General features: G+C 40.2%; 1 protein-coding gene across 1 annotated transcript in view; it reads left to right on the plus strand.

The window, feature by feature from the left end:
• Positions 1-26,988, plus strand: part of LOC138642420 (dynein axonemal heavy chain 5-like) — a 546,381-nt gene that overhangs the window by 480,375 nt on the left and 39,018 nt on the right. Inside the window, exons 73-74 of the mRNA XM_069730567.1 lie at positions 97-285; positions 7,794-7,926. Of these exons, the coding sequence (XP_069586668.1) occupies positions 97-285; positions 7,794-7,926 (322 nt within the window). The remainder of the gene's footprint in view (positions 1-96; positions 286-7,793; positions 7,927-26,988) is intronic.

Below are 26,988 nucleotides of genomic sequence, written 5' to 3' on the forward strand. Positions count from 1 at the left end.
ACACAGCACATGTATATGTTTTCTTCTCCAGCCTTTCTTGTTGTGTTTGCTCAAGCATTAAACATATAATGAATATTTCATGTGTTTTTGTTAAAGGTGTTTGGATTACATCCAAATGCAGATATAACCTACCAAACTAACATGGCAAATGAGACTCTAAGCACAATAGTCAATATTCAGCCGAAGGACAGTGGGGGAGGAGCAGGAGAGACCAGAGAAACTATTGTCCAACGTCTTGCAGATGAGATGTTGGAGAAATTGCCAGAGGACTACATTCCACATGAGGTACCATCTTGTTCTTCACTTTGGGTTTGTGTGAGTGAGTATGGGTGGACACATATTTATCATTCAGTACATATAAGCAAGAGTGGAGCTATGTTTAGATTTGGGTTTAATAATTCATACTATATAAGGTGCAACACAGTACAAACCAGCTGTGCAAGCTTGTCCACATGTCCAAGTTGATTTAATAACCCCACAGTAAGTGTCTTCATGCTTCTGCTGCTGACATCAATCTACTTATTGATCTTTTATTTTACTAGCATTACAACATATTGCTTAAGTACACTAAACCTAGAAGAGTTGACGTTGCTACATTTTACATCCAAGGCCGGAATTCAAGATGTTGCCTTGAGACATCCAATCATATAGAGATATTGATTGGATCTACCCGAAAGAATTCAAGAAATAATTGCTTTCGCATGTTTTTCATATTGATTAATTCACAACTCTCTAATGTGATACTTGAAAAAAAAAAACACTGCCCATCATTAACGTAGTGGTTAATTTTCAAGCTGAAACAAATGTAATAAACCATTACTTTAGTCAGTGAAGGTTCACTATTGTTTATTGTACAGCTTATTATACATTTATATTGACCTCTCATTTACCGGAGCAACCGAGATGTCTGTGATGATGTCACCATTGTAGGACTGATGCATGCCATCACACACTTGTATGCTGTGGTCAGCATCACTGCCAGTCACAGTTTTACCATAGGGCCGCTCTCACGCGTTCAGTATTTTGTCAGTATTTTACCTTGGTATTTGTAAGTCAAAACCAGGAGTGGGTGAAAAATACAGAAGTGGAGACGTGTTTCTATTATTCTTTTTCTCTGACTGTTCCTCAACTGATTTTGGTTTACAGATACTGAGGTAAAATACTGACCAAATACTCAATGTATGGACATGGCCTAACAGTTCCAGCCATGGTGCCTACCTAGCATCCACAGTGTAAGTAAGTGTGAGAGTTGCAGTGTTTCCCTTACATTGGCAGCCACAGTGTCCCAAGAGTATTCCAATCTATATAGCCAAATCTCTTTGTTCTCATCAACTTTCTAGCCACAATTCCACCATATCATTTCCAGTCACCGAGTCCCTACTACATCCATTTATTTCTTTAAATTTTTTCTCTAATGCTATTTTATCCAGCTTGCACAGTAGACAACATGGTGTCACACTACTGGATGGTTGATGCTCGGATGTATCAGACCTGTCACATTTTGCTCTCTAGGAGACCAAAGCTAATTTGCACACACAGTATAAAGTAATTGATTAATGTATTTGTATCAAACTTTAGAGGAATGATGTTTCCCTAATTTCCAGACTATAGCTTTGGTTTTAAAAATTGGTTTCTTAATGAATACACAGCTTTATTCTATATTGAAATTATGCAATAAATGTGAATGATTGCGGCAGAATTGGATGTCTTACTAATTATTGCTGGCAATTCGGAGTATTCTGTTTATTTTACTTTTAAGGCGCCTAGCTAAATATTAACTTTGTATTCTTATACAATAAGTGCGCTTTTCGTGCATGCAAGCGGAGACAAATTGTCTGTCTTTATCTCCTTTGGGCCGCATTTCAGCACATTTTAAGAGTATGAATGTATTAGTGTGAGGGAAAAGTCTGTTGTCTGTCATATTGAAATGCAGAGGAGAATTAGGTGCTGAAAATGTAGATGAGCAAATTGTATGAAGGTAGGTTGAAAAGAATATATTAAAATCAAGTTTCATTATGAAACCTCCCAAAAAAAAAAAAACCTGTTCATCACAGACGGGAATAATCAGGCTCAAGTAAAGGAACACTTACAGTGGGAATTTCATTACATATTGGCAGAGCTATAAACACAACATATTGGCCTTCACCCAGATCCACATAAACAGCCTTAACATGTACGCATATAAAATAATGCTTTTTAAGTACCATTTGCTATCAAAAGATAACTTCTAAGTACTAAAAACAGTTGTTCCCCAGTCATATTATTTCATCCTTACGGCAGATTAAGTAACACTGTGGTGAAACGGGTGATTAACTATGTTACTATGAAAGGCCTGGATGTCTTCCTGGAGCAGAACAATATTGTATCATACAATTATTAGGTTCTGTAGAAGGACGTAGATCTGGGGATTTATTATGATGGAATATAGGCTGAACTGGATGGACAAATGTCTTTTTTCGGCCTTACTAACTATGTTACTATGTTACTATGTTACTATTGCCTTTTACTGCTGTATACGTCCAAATTATGTAGTTGCTACTTAATTCTAGAATATTACCGTTTAATTCTATTACATCCAGATAGTTCTTTGTTAAAGAGGACATTTCACCAGTTTGAGTATGTTAAACTCTCCACAACATGGAATAGTAGCTGCAAAGCTGGGTAAAATGTAGTTTTTATTTTTCAACTTCTCCTCTCTGTTGCAGAGATTTTAGGTTGCAAAGTTTAGATTATAATTTAACTTAATTTAAGGGGCGTTACCAGAGATTTTTTGCTGGAATCATGTACGTCTTCATAAGCAAACAGCAACACAAATGGTAAAAATAATACAGCCCCAAAATAGCTTACAACAGGTTTATCAGTGTAAGACATGTAATTACAGACAGTCTTCTCTCCTCACTGGTCTCACTGCAGTTGTTACATGTGTGGAGTGTAAAACAGAGATTACTAACCCTCTTCAGCTCTCCTTTCACAGCAGTGTGTGTGTGTGTGGGGGGGGAAGGGGGCAGGGGGGATAGGGCTGGAAGCATGGTGAAAAGAGAACTGCAGCTTTAGAAATGTTTGTTATGAGACAAAGATCAGCTCTGCTGTACTACCTCCCCCTCCATACTGACTGCTGTGGGGGAAACTGAGGAAGTGTTCATAATCGCACTCATCTCTGCTGTACTTCCCGCAGTAATCACTCTATAGTGAGAACAGAAAGCAGGTCAGACTGTCTGTCATTAATGTCATTACATTTTACTCAGTTGTGCAGCCACTATTTCTTGATGTGGCCAGTTTGACATACTAAAAATGGTGAAAAGCCCTTTAAGATATGGTATAGTATGTGAATGTATATGAAGTTACAATTAAAAAGTGATATTTTATTACCCTAATGAGAATCTCAACTTAGTCACGCTTATATATTGCTGATGAAAAATAGCATAAAAAGACAACCAATATTTGAATAAATTGTTCACATGTTTATTCACTGTCTCCTGTGAGTGACTATATTTACTTTGCATCTTGATATTTTATCAGATATTTAGATTTTAAGGCACAACATACAGTACAGACCAAAAGTTTGGACACACCTTCTCATTTAAAGATTTTTTTGTATTTTCATGACTATGAAAATTGTACATTCACACTGAAGGCATCAAAACTATGAATTAACACATGTGGAATTATATACTTAACAAAAAAGTGTGAAACAACTGAAAATATGTCTTATATTCTAGATTCTTCAAAGTAGCCACCTTTTGCTTTGATGACTGCACACTCTTGGCATTATCTTGATGAGCTTCAAGAGGTAGTCACCGGAAATGGTCTTCCAACAATCTTGAAGGTGTTTCCAGAGATGCTTAGCACTTGTTGGCCCTTTTGCCTTCACTCTGCGGTCCAGCTCACCCCAAACCATCTCGGTTGGGTTCAGGTCTGGTAACTGTGGAGGCCAGGTCATCTGGCGTAGCACTCCATCACTCTCCTTCTTCGTCAAATAGCCCTTACACAGCCTGGAGGTGTGTTTGGGGTCATTGTCCTGTTGAAAAATAAATGATGGTCCAAATAAATGCAAACCGGATGGAATAGCATGCCGCTGCAAGATGCTGTGGTAGCCATGCTGGTTCAGTATGCCTTCAATTTTGAATAAATCCCCAACAGTGTCACCAGCAAAGCATCCCCACACCATCACACCTCCTCCTTCATGCTTCACTGTGGGAACCAGGCATGTAGAGTTCATCCGTTCACCTTTTCTGCGTCGCACAAAGACACGGTTGGTTGGAACCAAAGATCTCAAATTTGGACTCATCAGACCAAAGCACAGATTTCCACTGGTCTAATGTCCATTCCTTGTGTTCTTTAGCCCAAACAAGTCTCTTCTGCTTGTTGCCTGTCCTTAGCAGTGGTTTCCTAGCAGCTACTTTACCATGATGGCCTGCTTCACAAAGTCTCCCTTTAACAGTTGTTGTAGAGATGTGTCTGCTGCTAGAACTCTGTGTGGCATTGATCTGGTCTCTAATCTAAGCTGCGGTTAACCTGCAATTTCTGAGGCTGGTGACTCGGATAAACTTATACTCAGAAGCAGAGGTGACTCTTGGTCTTCCTTTACTGGGGCGGTCCTCATGTGAGCCAGTCTCTTTGTAGCGCTTGATGGTTTTTGCAACTGCACTTGGGGACAGTTTCAAAGTTTTCCCAATTTTTCAGACTGACTGACCTTCATTTCTTAAAGTAATGATGGCCACTCGATCTTCTTTACTTCGCTGCTTTTTTCTAGCCATAATATAAATTCCAACAGTCTATTCAGTAGGACTATCAGCTGTGTATCCACCAGACTTCTGCACAACACAACTGATGGTCCCAACACCATTTATAAGGCATGAATTCCCACTTATTAAACCTGACAGGGCACACCTGTGAAGTGAAAACCATTCCCGGTGACTACCTCTTGAAGCTCATCAAGAGAATGCCAAGAGTGTGCAAAGCAGTCATCAAAGCAAAAGGTGGCTACTTTGAAGAACCTAGTATATAAGACATTTTTTCAGTTGTTTCACACTTTTTTGTTAAGTATATAATTCCACATGTGTTAATTTATTGTTTTGATGCCTTCAGTGTGAATGTTCAATTTTCATAGTCATGAAAATACAGAAAAATATTTAAATGAGAAGGTGTGTTCAAACTTTTGGTCTGCACTGTATGTATACTGTTTCTCTACATCAAAGAGTAGGTGGCACATTTAAAATAAAGCTGAGTAAAATGGAACTATATGCTATCTGGGCTGAATGCATATGGCTACAGAGTTATATGACATAAATCTATGAAGGTAATGAGAACATGCTATTAGTTATACGGGACAGGTACAGATGGGAGAAACTCATCAGGTAGTGTTAGGTGCACACTCCAGTGGTGTGCAATCGTCTTAATTGTCTGCTGCCAAATCTGATATCAAATGGATGTACGTGTACGCAGAGAATGACCTCATTCAACCTTCAATAGCAGTCAAAAGCAGTACTCTTTATTAAGGAAGTTACGCAGGTTTATCTAGACAATCGCTTATCTTCATGATCATTGCTAAAATCTGTAATTATTACCTTCTTGGTTTAAGCAATAGTGGTTGCCTTTTATGATTCTGTTATCTGTAGCTGCACAATAACCTTAATTAGCGAAAGCAGAACAAACAGATCATTGTCCACAAAAGCACAAGAGACTTATGAGGTCTCTAACTGTAACATAGGTGTGGTACAAGATGCCAGCTCCATTTTTATATATCTTCATTGATTCTTTACATCCTTATCAGTAGGAGCAAGAAGTTAAAATACTAAATTCATACAAGGTATACAGCATGCAAAAAATGGTACAATATAGGGTGAGATTTTATATGATAAGAGTCAAGAAATTAAAAGAAAGAGGCTCAGGGTGCAAAGTGGGTACAACATCAGTGTAGGTATGATGGGTGATAGGATGGAGATGCTGCCAGATTAGATTAGAAGGGACATGAAACGAATTGCTTCAAACTCTAGGACTGATGTGGGTACAAAAGCATTCCATGGAAGTGACTAAGTAGATGAAAATTTTATTAAGGAACTCCAAAAGCTACGCGTTACAGGACATACAGGCCACTTTATCAAGTTAGAAATCCTTTTATAAAACTTAATTAACTTCTATTGGTTATTTTTTCGGCCGCATCTGTCCTGGAGTTTGAGAGCACTCTTTCCACATCCCTCCTATCCTGATATATCTAAATATGGCTATTTCTGTGGAATGTGCATGGATTTGCAAGCCTTGTGTTGTGAAAATTCCTTACTGGCTGTGTGAAAAATATTTAGATTTGAGAGTCCTCGGTGGTTGATACCTTTTAATGGCTAACTGAAAAGATGGTAACAAATTGCAACCTTTCGAGACTACATACGTCTCTTCATCAGGCGTAGACTAAAACAAAATCTGAAGAATCACATATTTATACACAATACAGCACAGAAATAATGCAATAGATAAGACAAATGAAGTGAAGCAGAACTATCATTATGGGAGAGGGATAAACAGTTGTGGCTGTAAATATTGGAACAGTTCATAGATAAGACTGGCTGTGTGATACACCAGCAAAAATGATCTGTTAGCTAAGGGTATACTATATACAAAAAAGGTTGCACTCTATCATACTAAAGCATGTCAATTTGGAATATGTGAAATTAGAATAGCAATACAGCTTTGGAGGATTAGGAAAAAATATGAGACGCTTAGCACAAAATTTGGCCAAATATTATGTGCCCATCAACCATCGTCAAGGTGGTCTCAGCCTTGTGGGTCACTGACCTGTGTGAATACCTCTCTAAGGCTGATGACTGAATTCCTGGGTGAATGTGGACACCTCTGTCAGCAATGCCTGCATTTATGGGTAAGTAGGGACCTGCTGTAATTAAAATCACCACTTGGTGAAGGGTGGAGTGCTCGGTCAGTAAGCTAACATACAAAAGACAAAGAACTGACTGGTATATCCTGACTAGTGTGAATAGGTGCATACCAGGAGGAACTACCTCCATATACAACATACAAAAAAGTTGTACTCTATCATGCTAAAGCATGTCAATTTGGAATATGTGAAATTAGAATAGCAATATGGCTTTGGATTATTAGGAACAATTATTAGACGCTTAGCATAAAATTATGAATTATTTGTATATGGAGGTAGCTCTTCACCAGGTGGTGATTTTAATTACAGCAGGTCCCTGCTTACCCATAAATGCAGGCATTTCTGATAGAGGTGTCCACATTCACCCAGGAATTCAGTCATCAGCCTTAGAGAGATATTCACACAGGTCAGAAACCCATCAGGCTGAGACCACCTTGACGATGGTTGATGGGCACATAATATTTGGCCAAATTTTATGCTAAGCGTCTCATATTTTTTCCTAATCCTCCAAAGCTGTATTGCTATTCTAATTTCACATATTCCAAATTGACATGCTTTAGCATGATAGAGAGCATTTTTTTTTGTATATTGTATATGGAGGTAGCTCCTCCTGGTATGCACCTATTCACACTAGTCTAGATGTGCCAGTCAGTTTTGTCTTTTGTTAGCTAAGGGTGCCAGGAGTGGGACCTGGTGGCTGCATTTTGAAAGAGATATCTTCTGATGAGATAATCTCTTTAAATTGTAATTTGTGGCTCTTGCTCCAGAAGTCCTATGAAAAAGATATTATCAAAATATATGGTTTCCTACCCTGTTCTGTAGATCGTCACCTTGAAATCTTTTGAATACAGATATCTTTGTACTCCTATATTTTTAATATATCTTCTCTGACGTCTTTGTCCTGTAGGTTAAAGCTCGCCTTCAGAAGATGGGCCCTATTCAACCAATGAATATATTCTTGAGGCAAGAGATTGATCGTATGCAGCGTGTGATTGCAAGAGTTAGGAGTACACTTACTGACCTTAAACTGGCAATTGATGGTAAGATTATTTCTTTTCTGATATACTTCCATCTACACAATAAGCCTGATTAACTTTTTGTCTTAAATTAACTTTTCTAAAAAGATTTTTAACATGAAAAAATTATCATAGCAGTAAATTATAGGGTATGAAATGAGTATATGTGGAAATTCTAAATAGACTGTAAGACATTCCAAGCTTTCTTCAAAACATGACCTGTCTGATCAAGGGGGAAAAGCATGTAGAGTTTTATTATTTTGCATTAATTTTTAATCAATACATCTACCAGTTTGTCATTTTCTATTAGTAGAATAAAGTCTGCAGTCGAGGCTCCAATGGAGTTGTGAACCTTGCCATATTGGACACTTGGCCTAAAGGTTATCCAATTCAGCCTCTCATACAAATGAGTGGGAAAATTATACCTTGATCCTTGAATTTTCTGTATAGGTATTCTTATAGAGATTTCCAGGAACAAGTTTCTTAAATGCATCTGGTTGCACTGGGTTAAACTAGTAATAAGAACTGTTACTGACTCTCCCCATATGCAGCTCCTGCTATCTGCTACCACGCCAGTCATTTTTTACAGATTGCAGTGGAGATGTCATAAATGCTTTTTATTATTTTAAACCAGCTCAAGCCAATAGGTGGAACAAACTTGTTCACAGAAACCTCTTTACACTAAAATATTTTCTATGATTAAAAAATACAACTTCTTCTTAGATGTCAAAAATTGTTAAAATGTTATTTATTAAAAAAATTTAAATTTTGTTTCTCATATCTATTGAATTACTGGCTTTACAAATGTCACCTGGATGTGAAAAATCATCCACCAGAAAACCTTTTTAGTAATATTCTTTATATGCAACATATCCAACAAAACCTCAACTTTAGCTTTTAGTACTTTTGATAAAAAAGGTTTGTAGATTTTAGGTTGTAAATAAATTGTACTGTACAGGTCCTTCTCAAAAAATTAGCATATAGTGTTAAATTTCATTATTTACCATAATGTAATGATTACAATTAAACTTTCATATATTATAGATTCATTATCCACCAACTGAAATTTGTCAGGTCTTTTATTGTTTTAATACTGATAATTTTGGCATACAACTCCTGATAACCCAAAAAACCTGTCTCAATAAATTAGCATATCAAGAAAAGGTTCTCTAAACGACCTATTACCCTAATCTTCTGAATCAACTAATTAACTCTAAACACATGCAAAAGATACCTGAGGCTTTTATAAACTCCCTGCCTGGTTCATTACTCAAAACCCCCATCATGGGTAAGACTAGCGACCTGACAGATGTCAAGAAGGCCATCATTGACACCCTCAAGCAAGAGGGTAAGACCCAGAAAGAAATTTCTCAACAAATAGGCTGTTCCCAGAGTGCTGTATCAAGGCACCTCAATGGTAAGTCTGTTGGAAGGAAACAATGTGGCAGAAAACGCTGTACAACGAGAAGAGGAGACCGTACCCTGAGGAAGATTGTGGAGAAGGACCGATTCCAGACCTTGGGGAACCTGAGGAAGCAGTGGACTGAGTCTGGTGTGGAAACATTCAGAGCCACCGTGCACAGGCGTGTGCAGGAAATGGGCTACAGGTGCCGCATTCCCCAGGTAAAGCCACTTTTGAACCATAAACAGCGGCAGAGGCGCCTGACCTGGGCTACAGAGAAGCAGCACTGGACTGTTGCTAAGTGGTCCCAAGTACTTTTTTCTGATGAAAGCAAATTTTGCATGTCATTCGGAAATCAAGGTGCCAGAGTCTGGAGGAAGACTGGGGAGAAGGAAATGCCAAAATGCCTGAAGTCCAGTGTCAAGTACCCACAGTCAGTGATGGTGTGGGGTGCCATGTCAGCTGCTGGTGTTGGTCCACTGTGTTTCATCAAGGGCAGGGTCAATGCAGCTAGCTATCAGGAGATTTTGGAGCACTTCAAGCTTCCATCGGCTGAAATGCTTTATGGAGATGAAGATTTCATTTTTCAGCACGACCTGGCACCTGCTCACAGTGCCAAAACCACTGGTAAATGGTTTACTGACCATGGTATTACTGTGCTCAATTGGCCTGCCAACTCTCCTGACCTGAACCCCATAGAGAATCTGTGGGATATTGTGAAGAGAAAGTTGAGAGACGCAAGACCCAACACTCTGTATGAGCTTAAGGCCGCTTTTGAAGCATCCTGGGCCTCCATAACATCTCAGCAGTGTCACAGGCTGATTGCCTCCATGCCACGCCGCATTGAAGCAGTCATTTCTGCTAAAGGATTCCCGACCAAGTATTGAGTGCATAACTGAACATTATTATTTGATGTTTTTTTTGTTTGTTATTAAAAAACACTTTTATTTGATTGGATGGGTGAAATATGCTAATTTATTGAGACAGGTTTTTTGGGTTATCAGGAGTTGTATGCCAAAATCATCAGTATTAAAACAATAAAAGACCTGACAAATTTCAGTTGGTGGATAATGAATCTATAATATATGAAAGTTTAATTGTAATCATTACATTATGGTAAATAATGAAATTTAACACTATATACTAATTTTTTGAGAAGGACCTGTATGTCATCAAAATCACACCAAATGTTCAGTGTGTGTGTTGTATATGGATTTTCTGAATTGTTCTTCCAATTTTTATGTATTTTGAGTAACAGTGTGTAAAGCCTTCCATATTTTACATGTGATTTAGACAGACTTAAAGGAGTTATGTGGGAAATTAAAACAAATATAATTAAAAAATCAATTAATGGCAAATTGATAACTACTTTTATATATTTATGCTTACCATGTCTAGAGTGCAATTATGAAGTTTTATTAAATGGCAGCCTTCATATTACCAAACACAAAATCAGTCGTAGCAACAAAGGAGGATAGGTTGTGGGGGTGGAGAAAGCTTTCCTGCCTTCTCTGGCCATTGCAGTGCCTTGCGAAAGTATTCGGCCCCCTGTAACTTTTCAACCTTTTCCGACTAGTCAGCCATTAAAGCATGTTCACCTACCTCTGTGGGTTTAATAACATGAGTTGCAAGAGCTGGCATCATCGCCAGCTCTCAGCAAAACCTACCCATGCATGCACCCTTCTTGACCCACATCGTTGCTCCTCTGAAGATTGGTGCACACTTTCCTTTTTTCAGAGGAAGTGAGGAAGACACACACAGGGGCATAATAACATGCTGTGAGGGTCAACTTGTCTAGGGAAAACCACGCCCCTTTGCCTGGTATCCAGCGATACCTGAACCTGAGACCGTGGTACCTGAAGCCGCACCCATGGTACCTGGGTCTCACATTGCTCCAGCATTACCTGAGCCTGAAGCCACACCCCTCTACCTGAACACTGACACCCCTCCTGTGGTACCGGACTCTGAGTCTGTGTCCATTCAGCCCAGTGACCCAGAATCTGTGCTGTCTGAACAGTGCCAGAATTCTGTCCTGCCAGTAACTCTAAGCCTATGTCTGTGTCTGCAATCGTGACCCATAGGGTCAGCATCTGCAATACTGAGGACTGCCTAGGAATGGTACCTGTCGGCTACCTGGATGTCAAGTCTAACTCCACCACCAGAAGTACCAGTGAATGCCAGGTAGCCAATTAGCTGTGCCCCTCCTAGGTAAGACAGAATTGTGGCACAGTGGATTCATGATCCACAGCTGCGACAATAGTCTAAGAGTTTTTGCAGTTTCAAAAAGGTTGAAAGGTGAGAAAAGGTTGAATTCTAGAGATTTTTTTTAAGATGCAGGTGACATGAGTGAGTAACTGCATATAGAGAGCAAAGGAAAGTTGTGTTTCCAATATGACCCCAAAACAGCAAGCATGCTGCTTGTGAGTTATGGATGAAACACCCAAGGAAATTGCAATATCTGGTATAGGTAAAGTTGTGCTCCAAAGTTTATATACCCCATCAGAATTTTTGCTTTCTCTGCCTTTTTTCAGATAATATGAATGATAACACCAAAACGTTTTCTCCACTCATGGTTAGTGGTTGGGTGAAGTAATTTATTGTCAAACTACTGTGGTTTCTCTTTTTAAATCATAATGACAACCCAAAACATCAAATGACCCTGATCAAAAGTTTATATACCCCATTTCTTAATACCATGTATTGCCCCTTCTAACATCAATGACAGCTTGAAGTTTTTTTGTGGATGAGCTTCTTTATTTTCTCAGATGATAAAGCAGCCCACTCTTCTTGGCAAAAATCCTCCAGTTCCTGTAAATTTCTGGGCTGTCTAGAATGATCTGTGCACTTCAGTTCTCCCCAGAGTGGCTCAATAATATTGAGGTCACAAGACTGAGATGACCACTCCAGAATCTTTACTTTGTTATGCTGTAGCCAAAGACAGGTCAACTTGGCCTTGTGTTTTGGATTGTTGTCATGTTGGAACGCTCAAGTACATCCCATGCGCAGCTTTCGGGCTGATGAGTGCAAATTTGCCCCAGTATTTGCTGATAACATGCTGCATTCATCTTTCCTTCAACTTTGACCAAGTTTTCTGTGCCTTTGTAGCTCTAACATCCCCAAAATATCAGCGATCTACCTCCATGCTTTTCAGTAGATATGGTGTTCCTTTCATCATAGGCCTTGTTGACCTCTCTCCAAATGTGACGTTTATGGTTGTGGCCAAAAAGTTCAATTTTGGTCTCATCACTCCAAATTACCTTGTTCCAGAAGTTTTGAGGCTTGTCTCTGTGCTGTTTTGCGTATTTTAGGTGATATAATTTGTGGCATTTGCACAGTAATGGCTTTCTTCTGGCGACTAGACCATGCAACCCATTTTTCTTCAATTGCCTCCTTATTGTGCATCTTGAAACAGCCACACCGCTAGTTTTCAGAGAGTCCTGTATTTCAGCTTATGTGTTTTGTGAGGATTTTTTGCATCTCGAACAATTTTCCTGGCAGTTGTGGATGAAATTTTTGTTGGTTTGTTTGTTTTTACAGATCCCCTGATTTACCATTTGTTAATCACAGTTTGAATGCTGCAGACTGGCATTATCAATTCCATGGATATCTTTTTGTATCCCTTTCCTGTTTTATACAATTCAACTACCTTTTCCTCTTAATCCGTTGAAAATTCTTTTGCTTTCCCCATGACTCACAATCCAGAAATGTCAGTGGCTGGATGAAAGATGCAAGAGTCTGTCTGGATCCCAGAAACTAACTCAACTTTTATGCACACACTGATTACAAGCAAACAGGTCACAGGTGATGAAGTTACCTTTAGTAGCCATTGAAACCCATTTGTGTCAACTTCTGTGCATGTTATCAGGCCAAAATCACCGGGTATGTAAACTTTTGATCAGTGTCATTTGGATGTTTTGGGTTGTAATTATGATTTAAAAAGAGAAAACACAATAGTTTGACAATAAATGGTTTCACCCAAACACTAACCATGAGTGGAGAAAACGTTTTGGTGTTATCATTCATATTTTCTGAAAAAAAGCCAAGAAAGCTAAAATTCTGCCGGGGTATGTAAACTTTTGACCACAACTGTAGGTTAGCAGTAGAAGAAAACACAAGTTCAGTTTTGTAGAGATTCAGTTTCAGATAGAGGGAGAACATGATGTTAGAGACAGCAGACAAACAGTCCTTAGTATTTTGTATTAGGGTGGTGGTGATGTCAGGAGATGTGTAGAATAGGGTGTTTTTAGCATAGAGATGGTACTGGAAACCAAATCTGCTGATAGCTTGTCCAGTTGGGGTTGTGGATAGAGAGAAGAGGAGGGTGTCATGGACTGATCCCTTAGGAACCCCAACAGCAAGGTGAAGATTAGAATAATAAGAGACAGTAAATAATCCTAAGATGAAAAGCCATGTGGAATAATACCATCATTGACTGTGTTCTGTATATTTTGATTGACCATCAGACATATTAGGGTAAATTCTGTATATTAATTGTATGGTGAGAATAATACTTAACACTGGTGGCGCACGTACTTAATCTGGCTCAAGTCAATTAAATGTATTAAAATGATGTACACTAGATAATGGATTTTATGTAACCCAGTAAATTTGGATTTCCATAACCTACATATTAAGTTTTAGACTGCGCGTCTTTAAAAGAGTCCAATTCAGAATCTTTGTAATTGTGAGTTGTTATTTTGACACATCCTAATATAATACGTAAAGTGGCCTTTGGCCAGAACTTGGCTTTAACCTTATTTCAAATGCACAATAATGCTATAACCATTTCTACTTTATCAACTATAGACATTGAGAGCCACTGCATACATCGCAGTGTAAACTGAAACAGAGGGATTGTGGTTATGTTTCCTAAATGAATTTTAGAAAAAAATGATTCAGACATATATCTGCCTAGTAATGAAATGTAGAAATGATGCTGTGATTGATGTTCTTTGCTATAAGAAATCTAATTGTGGCAATTATAATGAAAGTAAATGATAGCAATAACAGTTTGACAAATGTGTGTGCTTCTCTGATCGGTGTTTTGTGGATGAACCTGTCAAGCTCAGTACCGTCAATATTTCCTTTGTTCTCAGGGAAACAAGTCACTATGTTGCATATAATTGTTTGCTAACTTACATATTAATTATTCTGGTTACTGTAGGAGAAGCCCTATGTTCTGAAAAAAATGAAGATTTCATAATGGAAATATATGTTTTTTTAGTTGATGATATTTAATTTTGTTGCATTTATTAATAATCAGATAATAGATGAAAAGTGTATATTGCTAGACAAGACAAATTGTAGAACTTTGCGTGTATGTGTTAGGTTCTGTTTATATCAGAGATTTTTTTTTTCTATTTTGGTGGTCTGCTCCATAATAGTAACACAACATCTAAATTAAAAAAAACCTGCCAGACCTTTAACATTATGTACCAGTGATCACATTGATTATAATGGGGTTCATTGGGTTTCCATTATAGTGCCATAAATGTTGCCTCTAAAACAGATGCGAATAGAGTGCTATCAGCAATATGATCAACGTTATATTGGATTCATTTTCCTCCTGTCAAATAATTGCTACTGATAATAAGTATTAGTATATACATGTTATCTTTACATGTAAATACCTCTAGCTCCTGCAATTGATTAACAATATCTAGAGATGAGCAGAACAATTGTCTGAAAATTGACTTTGACTTGAATTCCCTGAAATTTGAAGGCCATTGTGAAATCAAACAATAGTCGATTTGTGTGGATTGCAAAATAGAAATGCCTACCACCATTTTGCACATACTAAAGATTGCATCATCTAGATATCATGCTCATGACATCAGACGCATATGTGCAGGCTTTCCCTTAATGCACTGCAACTATCAAATCACATGATCTAGTGCAACCAGTTAAGTGCACAGTCACTATAAAAAGATGACGCAGCTGCCATTTTAGGATTTTACAATCTTGGGATTCAGAGCGCACAGTTCATCAATACTGATATGGACTAAAAGGTCAAAATCTGACTGCAGCAATAAGGAACTTTAAAAATGAGAGTTGTAGTGTCAGTCTTTAAATAATAATAATACAAAAATATCAAATGATTGGGAAGTGCAGGACCTGCAGAGTCAGTGTAACTGTGAATTGATTGATTGTTAATGTTCTACAGTGCAGCAATTTAATAACACATTTTATGTACTCATGGTGCAGTGAGTATGCTGGTGTCCCTGTAAGCAGGGAGGAGGGAAATCATGCACGGGTGCAGGCAATGGGTATTACAGTACCCCCCTTAAACCCCTTCTTCTTTAGACTCAGGAGGTCTCTCTACTGAGAAGATGGAGCAAGATTCTTCTTCTCTCCAAGCTACTGTAAGAAAGGTTACATCTCCCACCTTCTTTTTGGACAGGATGCTTCTCACCGACTGAACATCCTCAAAGTAGAACAGTTTGGAAACAAGAATCTTGAATTGCTCAACCTCTTCCAGCCCCGCAAGGCTGGCCAACCTCTTTGAAAAAACAATGATGGATTGGGATTCTACCATCTGGTCGATAGAAAGTAGAGACTCGGAAGATACCTCCACATTGATGTTCTTATCCTGTGACCACCTGGAACCAGAAGATACATCTGTCTACCTCTGCAAAACATGCAGCCACAGGGACTCAAACATGAAGATACTCCGATAACACCCAAGCATGCTCGGATAACACGTTATCTGAGCACATTCGCTCATCACTAGTTAGAGCCTGTCCTGCAAGGAATCCCACTCTAGCCCGATTAGACAGGAACTGATGAGCCAAAAGTTCATAGTGCAGGGTGCACTGGTTCAAGAATCTGTGGCACTGCTTAAGGTCTCCACTGAATCGTAGTGGAGCCAATAAACAATTAACTCCAGAAGCATAGGTTGCAGGCAGAGTAGACTCAGCCATATGTGCTGCAACTTGGGCTGGAGCAGATCAAACTGTCAGGTCAGATCTTTGTACAGCTCTGAGGCCTGGGGATTCTTGGGGTCAGTGGGATCCATGGTCTGAGCAAACTGTCATGCTTACTGGTGGCGCACATGGTTCGTTGACCCACTCTGCCATGGGGGCCATGCTTGCTTAGGAGGGGCATAGGTTTGCATGTACCACTTCTATCCAGACCCACGGTACTGCAGCTGCCAATTCTAGGGGTCAAGTTCTCTGGATAAGAACACTGGAGCGGAATCACAGAAAGGAAGGATTCGGACACTGACAGACAGTAGGGACAACATGGATTTTGGAGATAGGTACTCATTCAGACATACAGGTCTTGGGAAATGTTTCAGCTACTGCTGAAGCGGCTACAGGGCTCAGGTACCGCAGGAGCAGTTTCAGGGTAATGTATAAACTACATAAATATATATAGGTACAGGATAGGAAAATAACTATGTTAGACTAAGGACGGGGTACCTGGCAACATACAGCTGCACACACCAACTACCGCTAAATAGCTATAGGGATTGCTCAGGCCCTCCTTGTTTGGAAGGGTGCCTTTTATACAAGGTTCATCCCAGCTATTGGCTGGGTGCATCTAGGCAGGTGAGCACGCTGCTCCTTTTAGAGCAAGGGAGCTTGCACACTCACTAGGCATGCCACCGGAAATCAGAGCAGCGTTCACAGGAAGGAGGGAGAGAAGCGTGAGGACACTGCAGCAGCTGGAGTGGTCAGTATGTTTGCATTCGCTCATGCAGGAAGGAGGAGAACCACGGAGGGTGCCGCCAATCAGTGTTACAAAAATACAACAGAAAGATTACAATATTCTTAAAATGAAAAAGTAAATGTCTACCTCACAAATTCTACGTGTTGTAAAAAATGTATATATTTTGCACACTGCTTTCTGTAATAGTCCAGTTTTTGCTTGTCTTTGAGACATGAAACCTTGCCAGCTTTTCCTGGCTTTTTTTATGTAAATGCCAGGAGGGTGGGGTTTGTTTACATCTTTAAAAAGGGATACATTTTAATTTTTGAATACCTGTTTTATTATTCTAATTTGGTAACTGTACACCCCATGATAATTATGCATGCTGTTATAGCATATTCCTTTCTGAGTGTGAACTTATGTGTTGCTACTTAGCAATTTAGCATTTAAAGTGCATACAGTCAGGTCCATATATATTTGGACAGAGACAACATTTTTCTAATTTTGGTTATAGACATTACTACAATGAATTTTAAACAAAACAATTCAGATGCAGTTGAAGTTCAGAATTTCAGTTTTCATTTGAGGGTATCCACATTAAAATTGGATGAAGGGTTTAGGAGTTTCCGCTCTTGTGTTTAACTAAACTGATAGGACTTGATTTGGAAAGGCACACACCTGTCTATATAAGACCTCAAAGCTCACAGTGCATGTCAGACCAAATGAGAATCATGAGGTCAAAGGAACTGGCAAAGGAGCTCAGAGACAGAATTGTGCCAAGGCACAGATCTGGCCAAGGTTACAAAAGAATTTCTGCAGTACTCAAGGTTCCTAAGAGCACAGTGGCCTCCATAATCCTTAAATGTAAGAAGTTTGGGACCACCAGAAGTCTTCCTAGACCTGGCCATCTGGCCAAACTGAGCAATCATGGGAGAAGAGCCTTGGTGAGAGAGGTAAAGAAGAACCCCAAGATCATTGTGGCTGAGATCCAGAGATGCAGTAGGGAGATGGGAGAAAGTTTCACAAAGTCAACTATCACTGCAGCCCTCCACCAGTTGGGTCTTTATAGAAGAGTGGCCCGACGGAAGCCTCTCCTCAGTGCAAGACATATGAAAGCCTGCATAGAGTTTGCTAAAAAAAAACACATGATGGACTACCAGACTATGAGAAATAAGATTCTGCGGTCTGATGAGATGAAGATAAACCTTTTTCTTGATAATTCTAAGGGGTATGTGTTGAGGGCCTCTTCATCATCTACCCAATACAATCACAACAGTGAAACATGGTGGTGGCAGCATCATGTTATGGGGGTGCTTTTCAGCTGCAGGGACAGGACGACTGGTTGCTATTGAAGGAAACATGAATGCCGCCAAGTACAGAGATATCCTGGATGAAAACCTCTTCCAGAGTGCTCTGGACCTCAGACTTGGCGGAAGGTTCACCTTCCAACAAGACAATGACCCTAAGCACACAGCTAAAATAACAAAGGAGTGGCTTCAGAACAACTCTGTGACCATTCTTGACTGGACCAGCCAGAGCCCTGACCTAAACCCAATTGAGCATCTCTGGAGAGACCTGAAAATGGCTGTCCACCAATGTTCACCATTCAACCTGACAGAACTGGAGAGGATCTGCAAGGAAGAATGGCAGAGCATCTCCAAATCCAGGTGTGAAAACTTGTTGCATCATTCCCAAGAAGACTCATGGCTGTACTAGCTCAAAAGGGTGCTTCTACTCAATACTGAGCAAAGAGTCTGAATACTTATGACCATGTGATATTTCAGTTTTTCTTTTTTAAGAAATTTGCAAAAATTTCTACATTCTTGGGTTTTTTTCAGCCAAGATGGGGTGCAGAGTGTACATTAAAGGAAACCTGTCACCCCCAAAATCGACGATGAGCTAAGCCCACCAGCATCAGGGACTTATCTACAGCATTCTGTAATGCTGTAGATAAGCCCCCGATGTATCCTGAAAGATGAGAAAAAGAGGTTAGATTATACTCACCTGGGGGGGCGGTCCGATCCGATGGGCGTCGCGGTCCAGTCCGGGGCCTCCCATCTTCTTACGATGATGTCCTCTTCTTGTCTTCACGCTGTGGCTCTGGCGCAGGCGTACTTTGTCTGCCCTGTTGAGGGCAGAGCAAAGTACTGCAGTGCGCAGGCGCCGGGCTTCTCTGACCTCTCTGGATTTTGGTCATTCTACCTCACAAAAAGCGGAATAGAAAGCGATCAAAAAATGTCACGTGCCCGGAAATGGTACCAATACAAACATCAACTCGTCTGACAAAAAACAAGACCTCACATGACTCTCTGGACCAAAATGTGTAAAAATTATAGCTCTCAAAATGTGGAGACGCAAAAACTATTTTTTGCAATAAAAAGCATCTTTTAGTGTGTGACAGCTGCGAGTCATAAAAATCCGCTTAAAAACCCGGTATAAATAGTAAATCAAATGCCCCTTCATCACTCCCTTAGTTAGAGAAAAATAATAAAATTAAAAAAATGTATTTATTTCAATTTTCCCATTAGGGTTAGGTTTGGGGCTAAAGCTAAGGATAGGGCTACAGTTAGGGTTAGGGTTGGGGCTAAAGTTAGGGTTAGGGATGGGACTAAAGTTAGGGTTAGGATTGGGACTAAAGTTAGGGTTGGGGCTAAAGTTAGGGTTAGGGCTAGAGTTAGGGTTGGGGCTAAAGTTAGGGTTGGGGCCAAAGTTAGGGTTGGGGCTAAAGTTAGGGTTAGGATTGGGGCTAAAGTTAGGGTTAGTATATAATAAACGTGGTGTACTTATCCAATAGAGTTAATACCGTATTTAGCAAATGGATAAAAATTAACCTTTATTTAGGTATATTTAAAAGCCAATAAATGGCACATATGTATAGACCAAAAAAAAACAAAAAACAAACAATTAGGAACCCTAAAGTGATACGTGCCCTATTACCTTCACAGAATGGGGAAACAAAACAAAACAAACAACAAATAACAAATACCAGACAGCACTGGCAGTGTTAGAAGTCACTTCCAATCCACAATTTTTCTCATAAGTTCACCGAATATGGGCCAACATTAGTAAAAATTCACAGAGCATCGGTATATGGACACAGAATACACCCCTTTGATGGGTTTTCACTGTAACTGTGTCTACTCAACCAAAAAAATGTACAGTTTTTACTCTTGATCCCTTACTCTGGATGGTTTCTAAACAACAAAATGCGTATGCTATGTGTCCCATACACTTCCACGACACATCACATGCAATTGCTCCACTTAAATAATTATAACAATGGATACTATATATTGGATTGGAGCACTGTCAGTGCAGAATAGCAGCACATACAAAAAGCATTTCAGGATGCCCCATAAACTTGATTACCCATCCATATATCTGGGATACAAAATGACTCATTTCACAATTTCATGAGTGTTCCCTAATGGGTTAAATTATGGCACCTTCAAGGGTTAATGATGGTGGGATATTCTCTCAGGAACGCTGCGATGCATGAGACCAGATAAACAGAGAAAACCCATATGCTTGGGTAGGTCTCACCGCATGTACGATTCCGTCATCATCAGCTGTTCCTCTATCTTCGTCCACCTCATGTCCAGCCCTGGTGTTAAAGTATGATGCTGCAAGAGGCGTCTCCTGACTCGTTTCTTCCTTGTGGATTTATCAGGGGAGAATGCTGCTGCCATTGCTGGTCTCCCCTTTCTGTGTCATTTATAGATTTAGCTCGGCGCCGCACTGAGATAGACTCCGCCCCCTGGCGTGTGACGTGCACCCCGGGCTTTCCCCTGTATTTCCGGCCAGTTTGAGACGCCTACCTGCTTCATTGCGTGCTGGGAATCCATATGCAAAGGTTTTTAGGGTGCCAACCCCCGCGATAGGTAGGGTTGTGTCTACAGGGACAATCCATATTAATCTTGAACCTACATGTGCCCTTGTAGTATATCTAAAACAACTTTTGATAGCGTTATTTCCTTCTTTCCTGCTATCCTTTGTAGATACGAGGGTTTTATAGGGAAAGATATTTTGGGGACAGTCGACGTCGAGTGGGGGCGCCATATGCGCAGGTCTCTATTCAGTACACCCTCTGGATAACCCCTTTCCAAGAATCGATTTTTTAGGTCCTTGGCTTGTTCCTGGAACATATCATTATTTGAGCAGTTTCTACGTACTCTAAAGTATTGTCCCTTAGGGATGCCTCTTTTCAGAGGAGCGGGGTGACTGCTTTCCCACCTGAGGAGAGAATTTGTGGCTGTGTCTTTTCTGTGTGTTCTTGTGATCAATTCCCCATTGGGATGCTTTTCAATGCGTATATCCAAAAATGCCAAGCTGGTGGTACTAGCTTCATAGGTGAAGCGGAGGCCCAAATCTTTGATGTTTAGACCTTCAACAAAATTGCCAAACTCAGTGGCTCCTCCTCTCCAAATTACAAAAACATCATCAATATACCTCAGCCACAAAATTACTCTCTCCTCAGGATGGGTCAATGTGTCTCCGAAAATGACCGTTTCCTCCCACCAGCCCAGGAGCAGATTTGCATACGAAGGCACCATATGCGAAGGTTTTTAGGGTGCCAACCCCCGCGATAGGTAGGGTTGTGTCTACAGGGGCAAACCATATTAATCTTGAACCTACATGTGCCCTTGTAGTATATCTAAAACAACTTTTGATAGCCTTATTTCCTTCTTTCCTGCTATCCTTTGTAGATACGAGGGTTTTATAGGGAAAGATATTTTGGGGACAGTCGACGTCGAGTGGGGGCGCCATATGCGCAGGTCTCTCCTAGGGTGCCAACCTCCGCGGTAGGCAGGGAAAGGAGTGCAGTTATATATGGCAGGGCATCCATAGGGTCACGGTTTCCCACGTTTTGGGGAGGTGATGGAGGGTGATGTCCCGCATATGGTAATTCTTTCCTTATGATTAAAGATTTTTCTCTTAAAAGATTTTTTCATACAATTCTCTTTATTAAGCCATATATTTTATGGGTCAATATTTGATATTTCTTTTTGGCCTCTCGTCCTTGTTTGCTCTCCAGGTCTCATAGACAAAGGGGTTTGCTATCTGTAGAAGTAGGCAACTTACCTGTACCCTCCATAATCTGGAAGTCATGTAAATATGCTGAGAGATCTATGAATCATGCCAATTGGTGAACAGGATTGGTGGTTATACTAATCTTCCTGTTTCTAGGGTGTCAATCACTTTTGCGGCACAATAATAATGAATTGAACCGGTGCTGCAGTGTGTATAGGCACTTTAGGGGACAGAATAGCATGAACACATGCATCTGTGTCCCAATTCTCTTTTCTATCAATGTCTGGCAGGAGTGTGCTCACATATCCTGTGATACGTCTGGCCTCGTCACGGCGGTGCACATGCGCCGCGGAGCGGGAATTCCCAGCACGCAATGAAGCAGGTGAGCGTCTCAAACTGGCCGGAATTACAGGGGAAAGCCCGGGGCGCGTGTCACACGCCAGGGGGCGGAGTCTATCTCAGCGCGGCGCCGGGCGGAATCTATAAATGACACAGAAAGGGGAGACCAGCAATGGCAGCAGCATTCTCCCCTGATGAATCCACAAGGAAGAAACGCGTCGGGAGACGCCTCTTGCAGCATCATACTTTAACACCAGGGCTGGACATGAGGTGGACGGAGATAGAGGAACAGCTGATGATGACGGAATCGTACATGCGGTGAGACCTACCCAAGCATATGGGTTTTCTCTGTTTATCTGGTCTCATGCATCGCAGCGTTCCTGAGAGAATATCCCACCATCATTAACCCTTGAAGGTGCCATAGTTTAACCCATTAGGGAACACTCATGAAATTGTGAAATGAGTCATTTTGTATCCCAGATATATGGATGGGTAATCAAGTTATGGGGCATCCTGAAATGCTTTTTGTATGTGCTGCTATTCTGCACTGACAGTGCTCCAATCCAATATATAGTATCCATTGTTATAATTATTTAAGTGGAGCAATTGCATGTGATGTGTCGTGGAAGTGTATGGGACACATAGCATACCCATTTTGTTGTTTAGAAACCATCCGGAGTAAGGGATCAAGAGTAAAAACTGTACATTTTTTTGGCTGAGTAGACACAGTTGCAGTGAAAACCCATCAAAGGGGTGTATTCTGTGTCCATATACCGATGCGCTGTGAATTTTTACTAATGTTGGCCCATATTCGGTGAACTTATGAGAACAATTGTGGATTGGAAGTGACTTCTAATACTGCCAGTGCTGTCTGGTATTTGTTATTTGTTGTTTGTTTTGTTTTGTTTCCCCATTCTGTGAAGGTAATAGGGCACGTATCACTTTAGGGTTCCTATTTGTTTATTTTTTTTTTGGTCTATACATATGTGCCATTTATTGGCTTTTAAATATACCTAAATAAAGGTTAATTTTTATCCATTTGCTAAATACGGTAAAGTTAGGGTTAGGGCCACAGTTAGGGTTGGGGCTAAAGTTAGGGTTAGGGTTTGGATTACATTTACGGTTGGGATTAGGGTTGAGATTAGGGTTAGGGGTGTGTCAGGGTTAGGGTATGGTTAGGGTTACGGTTGGGATTAGAGTTAGGGGTGTGTTGGAGTTATTGGTGTGGTTAGGGTTGGGAATAGGGTTAGAGGTGTGTTGGGGTTAGGGGTGTGTTTGGGCGAGGGGTGTGGTTAGGGAAATGGTTAGGGTTGGGATTAGAGTTAGGGGTGTGTTCGGGTTAGGGTTGGAGTTAGAATTGAGGGGTTTCCACTGTTTAGGCATATCAGGGGCTCTCCAAACGTGACTTGGTGTCCGATCTCAATACCAGCCAATTCTGTGTTGAAAAAGTAAAGCAGTGCTCCTTCCTTTCCGAGCTCTCCCGTGAGCCCAAACAGGGGTTTACCCCAACATATGGGGTATCAGCGTACTCAGGAAAAATTGGACAACAACTTTTGGGGTACAATTTCTCTTGGTACCCTTGGGAAAATAAAAAATTGGGGGGTAAAAAATCATTTTTGTGGGAATTTTTTTTTCACAGCTCTGTGTTATAAACTGTAGTGAAACACTTGGGGGTTCAAAGTTCTCACAACATATCTAGATAAGTTCCATGGGGGTCTAGTTTCCAATATGGGGTCACTTGTGGGGGTTTCTTCTGTTTAGGTGCATCAGGGGCTCTGCAAATGCCATGTGACGCCTATAGACCAATCCATCTAAGTCTGCATTCTAAACGGCATGCCTTCCCTTCCAAGCTCTGCAATGTGCCCAAACGGTGGTTCCCCCCACATATGGGGTATCAGTGTACTCAGGAGTAATTGGACAACAACTGTTGGGATCAAATTTCTCCTGTTACCCTTGGGAAAATACAAAACTGGGGGCTAAAAAATAATTTTTGTGGAAAAATACAAAGAATTTTTATTTTCACGGCTCAGCGTTATAAACTGTAGTGAAACACTTGGGGGTTCAAAGTTCTCACAACACATCTAGATAAATTCCTTGGGGGGGTCTAGTTTCCAGTATGCGGTTACTTGTGGAGGTTTCTACTGTTTAGGTACATCAGGGGCTCTGCAAATACAACGTGACTCTTGTAGACCAATCCATCTAAGTCTGCATTCCAAATAGCGCTCCTTCCCTTCCGAGCTCTGCCATGCACCCAAACGGTGGTTCTTCCCCACATATGGGGTATCAGCGTACTCAGGAAAAATTGGACAACAACTTTTGGGGTCCAATATCTCCTGTTACCCTTGGGAAAATACAAAACTGGGGGCTAAAAATTAATTTATGTGGGAAAAAAAGATTTTTTATTTTCACGGCTCTGCGTTATAAACTGTAGTGAAACACTTGGGGGTTCAAAGTTCTCACAACACATCTAGATAAGTTCTGTAAGGGGTCTACTTTCCAAAATGATGCCACTTGTGGGGGGTTTCCACTGTTTAGGCACATCAGAGGGTCTCCAAACACGACATGGCGTCCTATCTGAATTCCAATCAATTTTGCATTGAAAAGTCAAACGGCGCTCCTTCTCTTCCGAGCTCTGCCATGCGCCCAAACAGTGGTTTACCCCCACATATAGGGTATCAGCATACTCAGAACAAATTGTACAACAACGTTTGGGGTCCAATTTCTCCTGTTACCCTTGATAAAATAAAACAAATTGGAGTTGATGTAATTTTTTTGTGAAAAAAAGTTAAACGTTCATTTTTTTAAACATTCCAAACTTTCCTATGAAACACCTGAAGGGTTAATAAACTTCTTGAATATGGTTTTGAGCACCTTGAGGGGTGCAGTTTTTAGAATGGTGTCACACTTGGCTATTTTCTATCATATAGACCACTCAAAGTTACTTCAAATGTGATGTGGTCCCTAAAAAAATGGTGGTGTAAAAATCAGAAATTGCTGGTCAACTTTTAACCCTTATAACTCCCTAACAAAAAAAATGTTGGTTCCAAAATTGTGCTGATGTAAAGTAAACATGTGGGAAATGTTACTTATTAAGTATTTTGTGTGACATATCTCTGTGATTTAAGGGCATAAAAATGAAAAGTTGGAAAATTGCGATATTTTCAAAATTTTCGCCAAATTTCCATTTTTTTCACAAATAAACTCAGGTAATATCAAAGAAATTTTATGACTATCATGAAGTACAAAATGTCACGAGAAAATAATGTCAGAATCATCAGGATCCGTTGAAGCGTAAGGTACAATAATAGCTGATGTTTTGAAGTAAAGTGGAAATGAGATATTTTCGGATCCTCCATGCATAATTCCATTCTCAGTACTGTTGATTTGTTGTCACTTGGCAGATGTAGGAGTCAAAGGTGTTTTCATGTCAGTGCACACTGCTACTTCATTCAGAGCAAGCAGGGTTACAAAACGTAAAAATTGGAGCCCCTGTCATTGCCGGGGACATTCTATTGACATGTCCGGTTGTGCCGGAGCAGTTAAACTGTCAATATTCTGCCACACTTCCTGTCAGATTGTTTCCTCGCTTCCAAGTCAGTAATATAAATAAACATCGCACATTAGATCCAAACTAATTGTATAATTAACCACAAATCCCCTAAAATTACAATGGCTCCAACATCAATCTAAAACCACACTGTTATATTGAAACCTGGAGATCATGACATACCCATAGTCACCTACCCTCCAGAATATGCTGAATATAAAGTATGACGTCTACTCCCTAATGCAGTGTTAGTGTATGCTGAAAATCTCACGGGCGTAATGATTTCAATTGTATGGTCTCTTCTGTATGTGTGACAATACGTTAATAATTTACTCTCTCAAAAAAATGAAAAGTTCTTCAAGTTGGCAGAAAATTACTAAGGCTCAGATTCAAAGCTGCTGGCCCCAGAATGAATGAAGGCCGATGGCTGCTGGACCCGACACTGGCTAACTCAGAAACTGAAGAGCTCTATTGGAAAGGATCGGCTCATTCCTCTGCCTCCTACGCTGAAAGCTTAGAGGGATTAGATGAAGCTGGGTAGGGAAATAGTGACTAGAGGACAGCTGGAGCATATGGTAATCTGTTGATTTTCTTAGTAATCTAAAAAGCTGCCAGCATACAGACAACAGGGCCGCTAAGAGGCAGATGGCAACTTTCTCTTACAAGTTTTACAAAGTTTACAGCAAAGCGTAGTAAAGTTTGCTTATTTAGAGATTGCAAGAGATCCAAGACTTAATGCCAAGCAATCACATTAGGTGACCATTAGTGGGTCACATTTATTGCTGTTCTGAGGGGACTCGGTGCTTAGCGCCAACATCTGGAGGGACTGGTTATTCTTGAAGTAGTATGAAAGCTTTAATCTACTAAGGTAGATATTATATTTTATAGATAATTATCTCAGTGAATTTTCTCAACTATTAAAGGAATTGAGACATGCCCAGGACGTGGACCATGTTGATTCTGCAGCATCTCACATACATTTATTTTTGTCTTTCTGAGGGTGCAGCTTTCTGGTCTACCCTTTCTTTAGAATTAATGGCATTGAGCTATTCCATTCCTTAGCCCTGAGTCAGGCTGCAAGCCTTTACAGATAGCAGCACAGAGTACACACATGCTC

This window comes from Ranitomeya imitator, chromosome 6, assembly GCF_032444005.1.
Source record: "Ranitomeya imitator isolate aRanImi1 chromosome 6, aRanImi1.pri, whole genome shotgun sequence".
Classification (NCBI taxonomy): domain Eukaryota; kingdom Metazoa; phylum Chordata; class Amphibia; order Anura; family Dendrobatidae; genus Ranitomeya; species Ranitomeya imitator.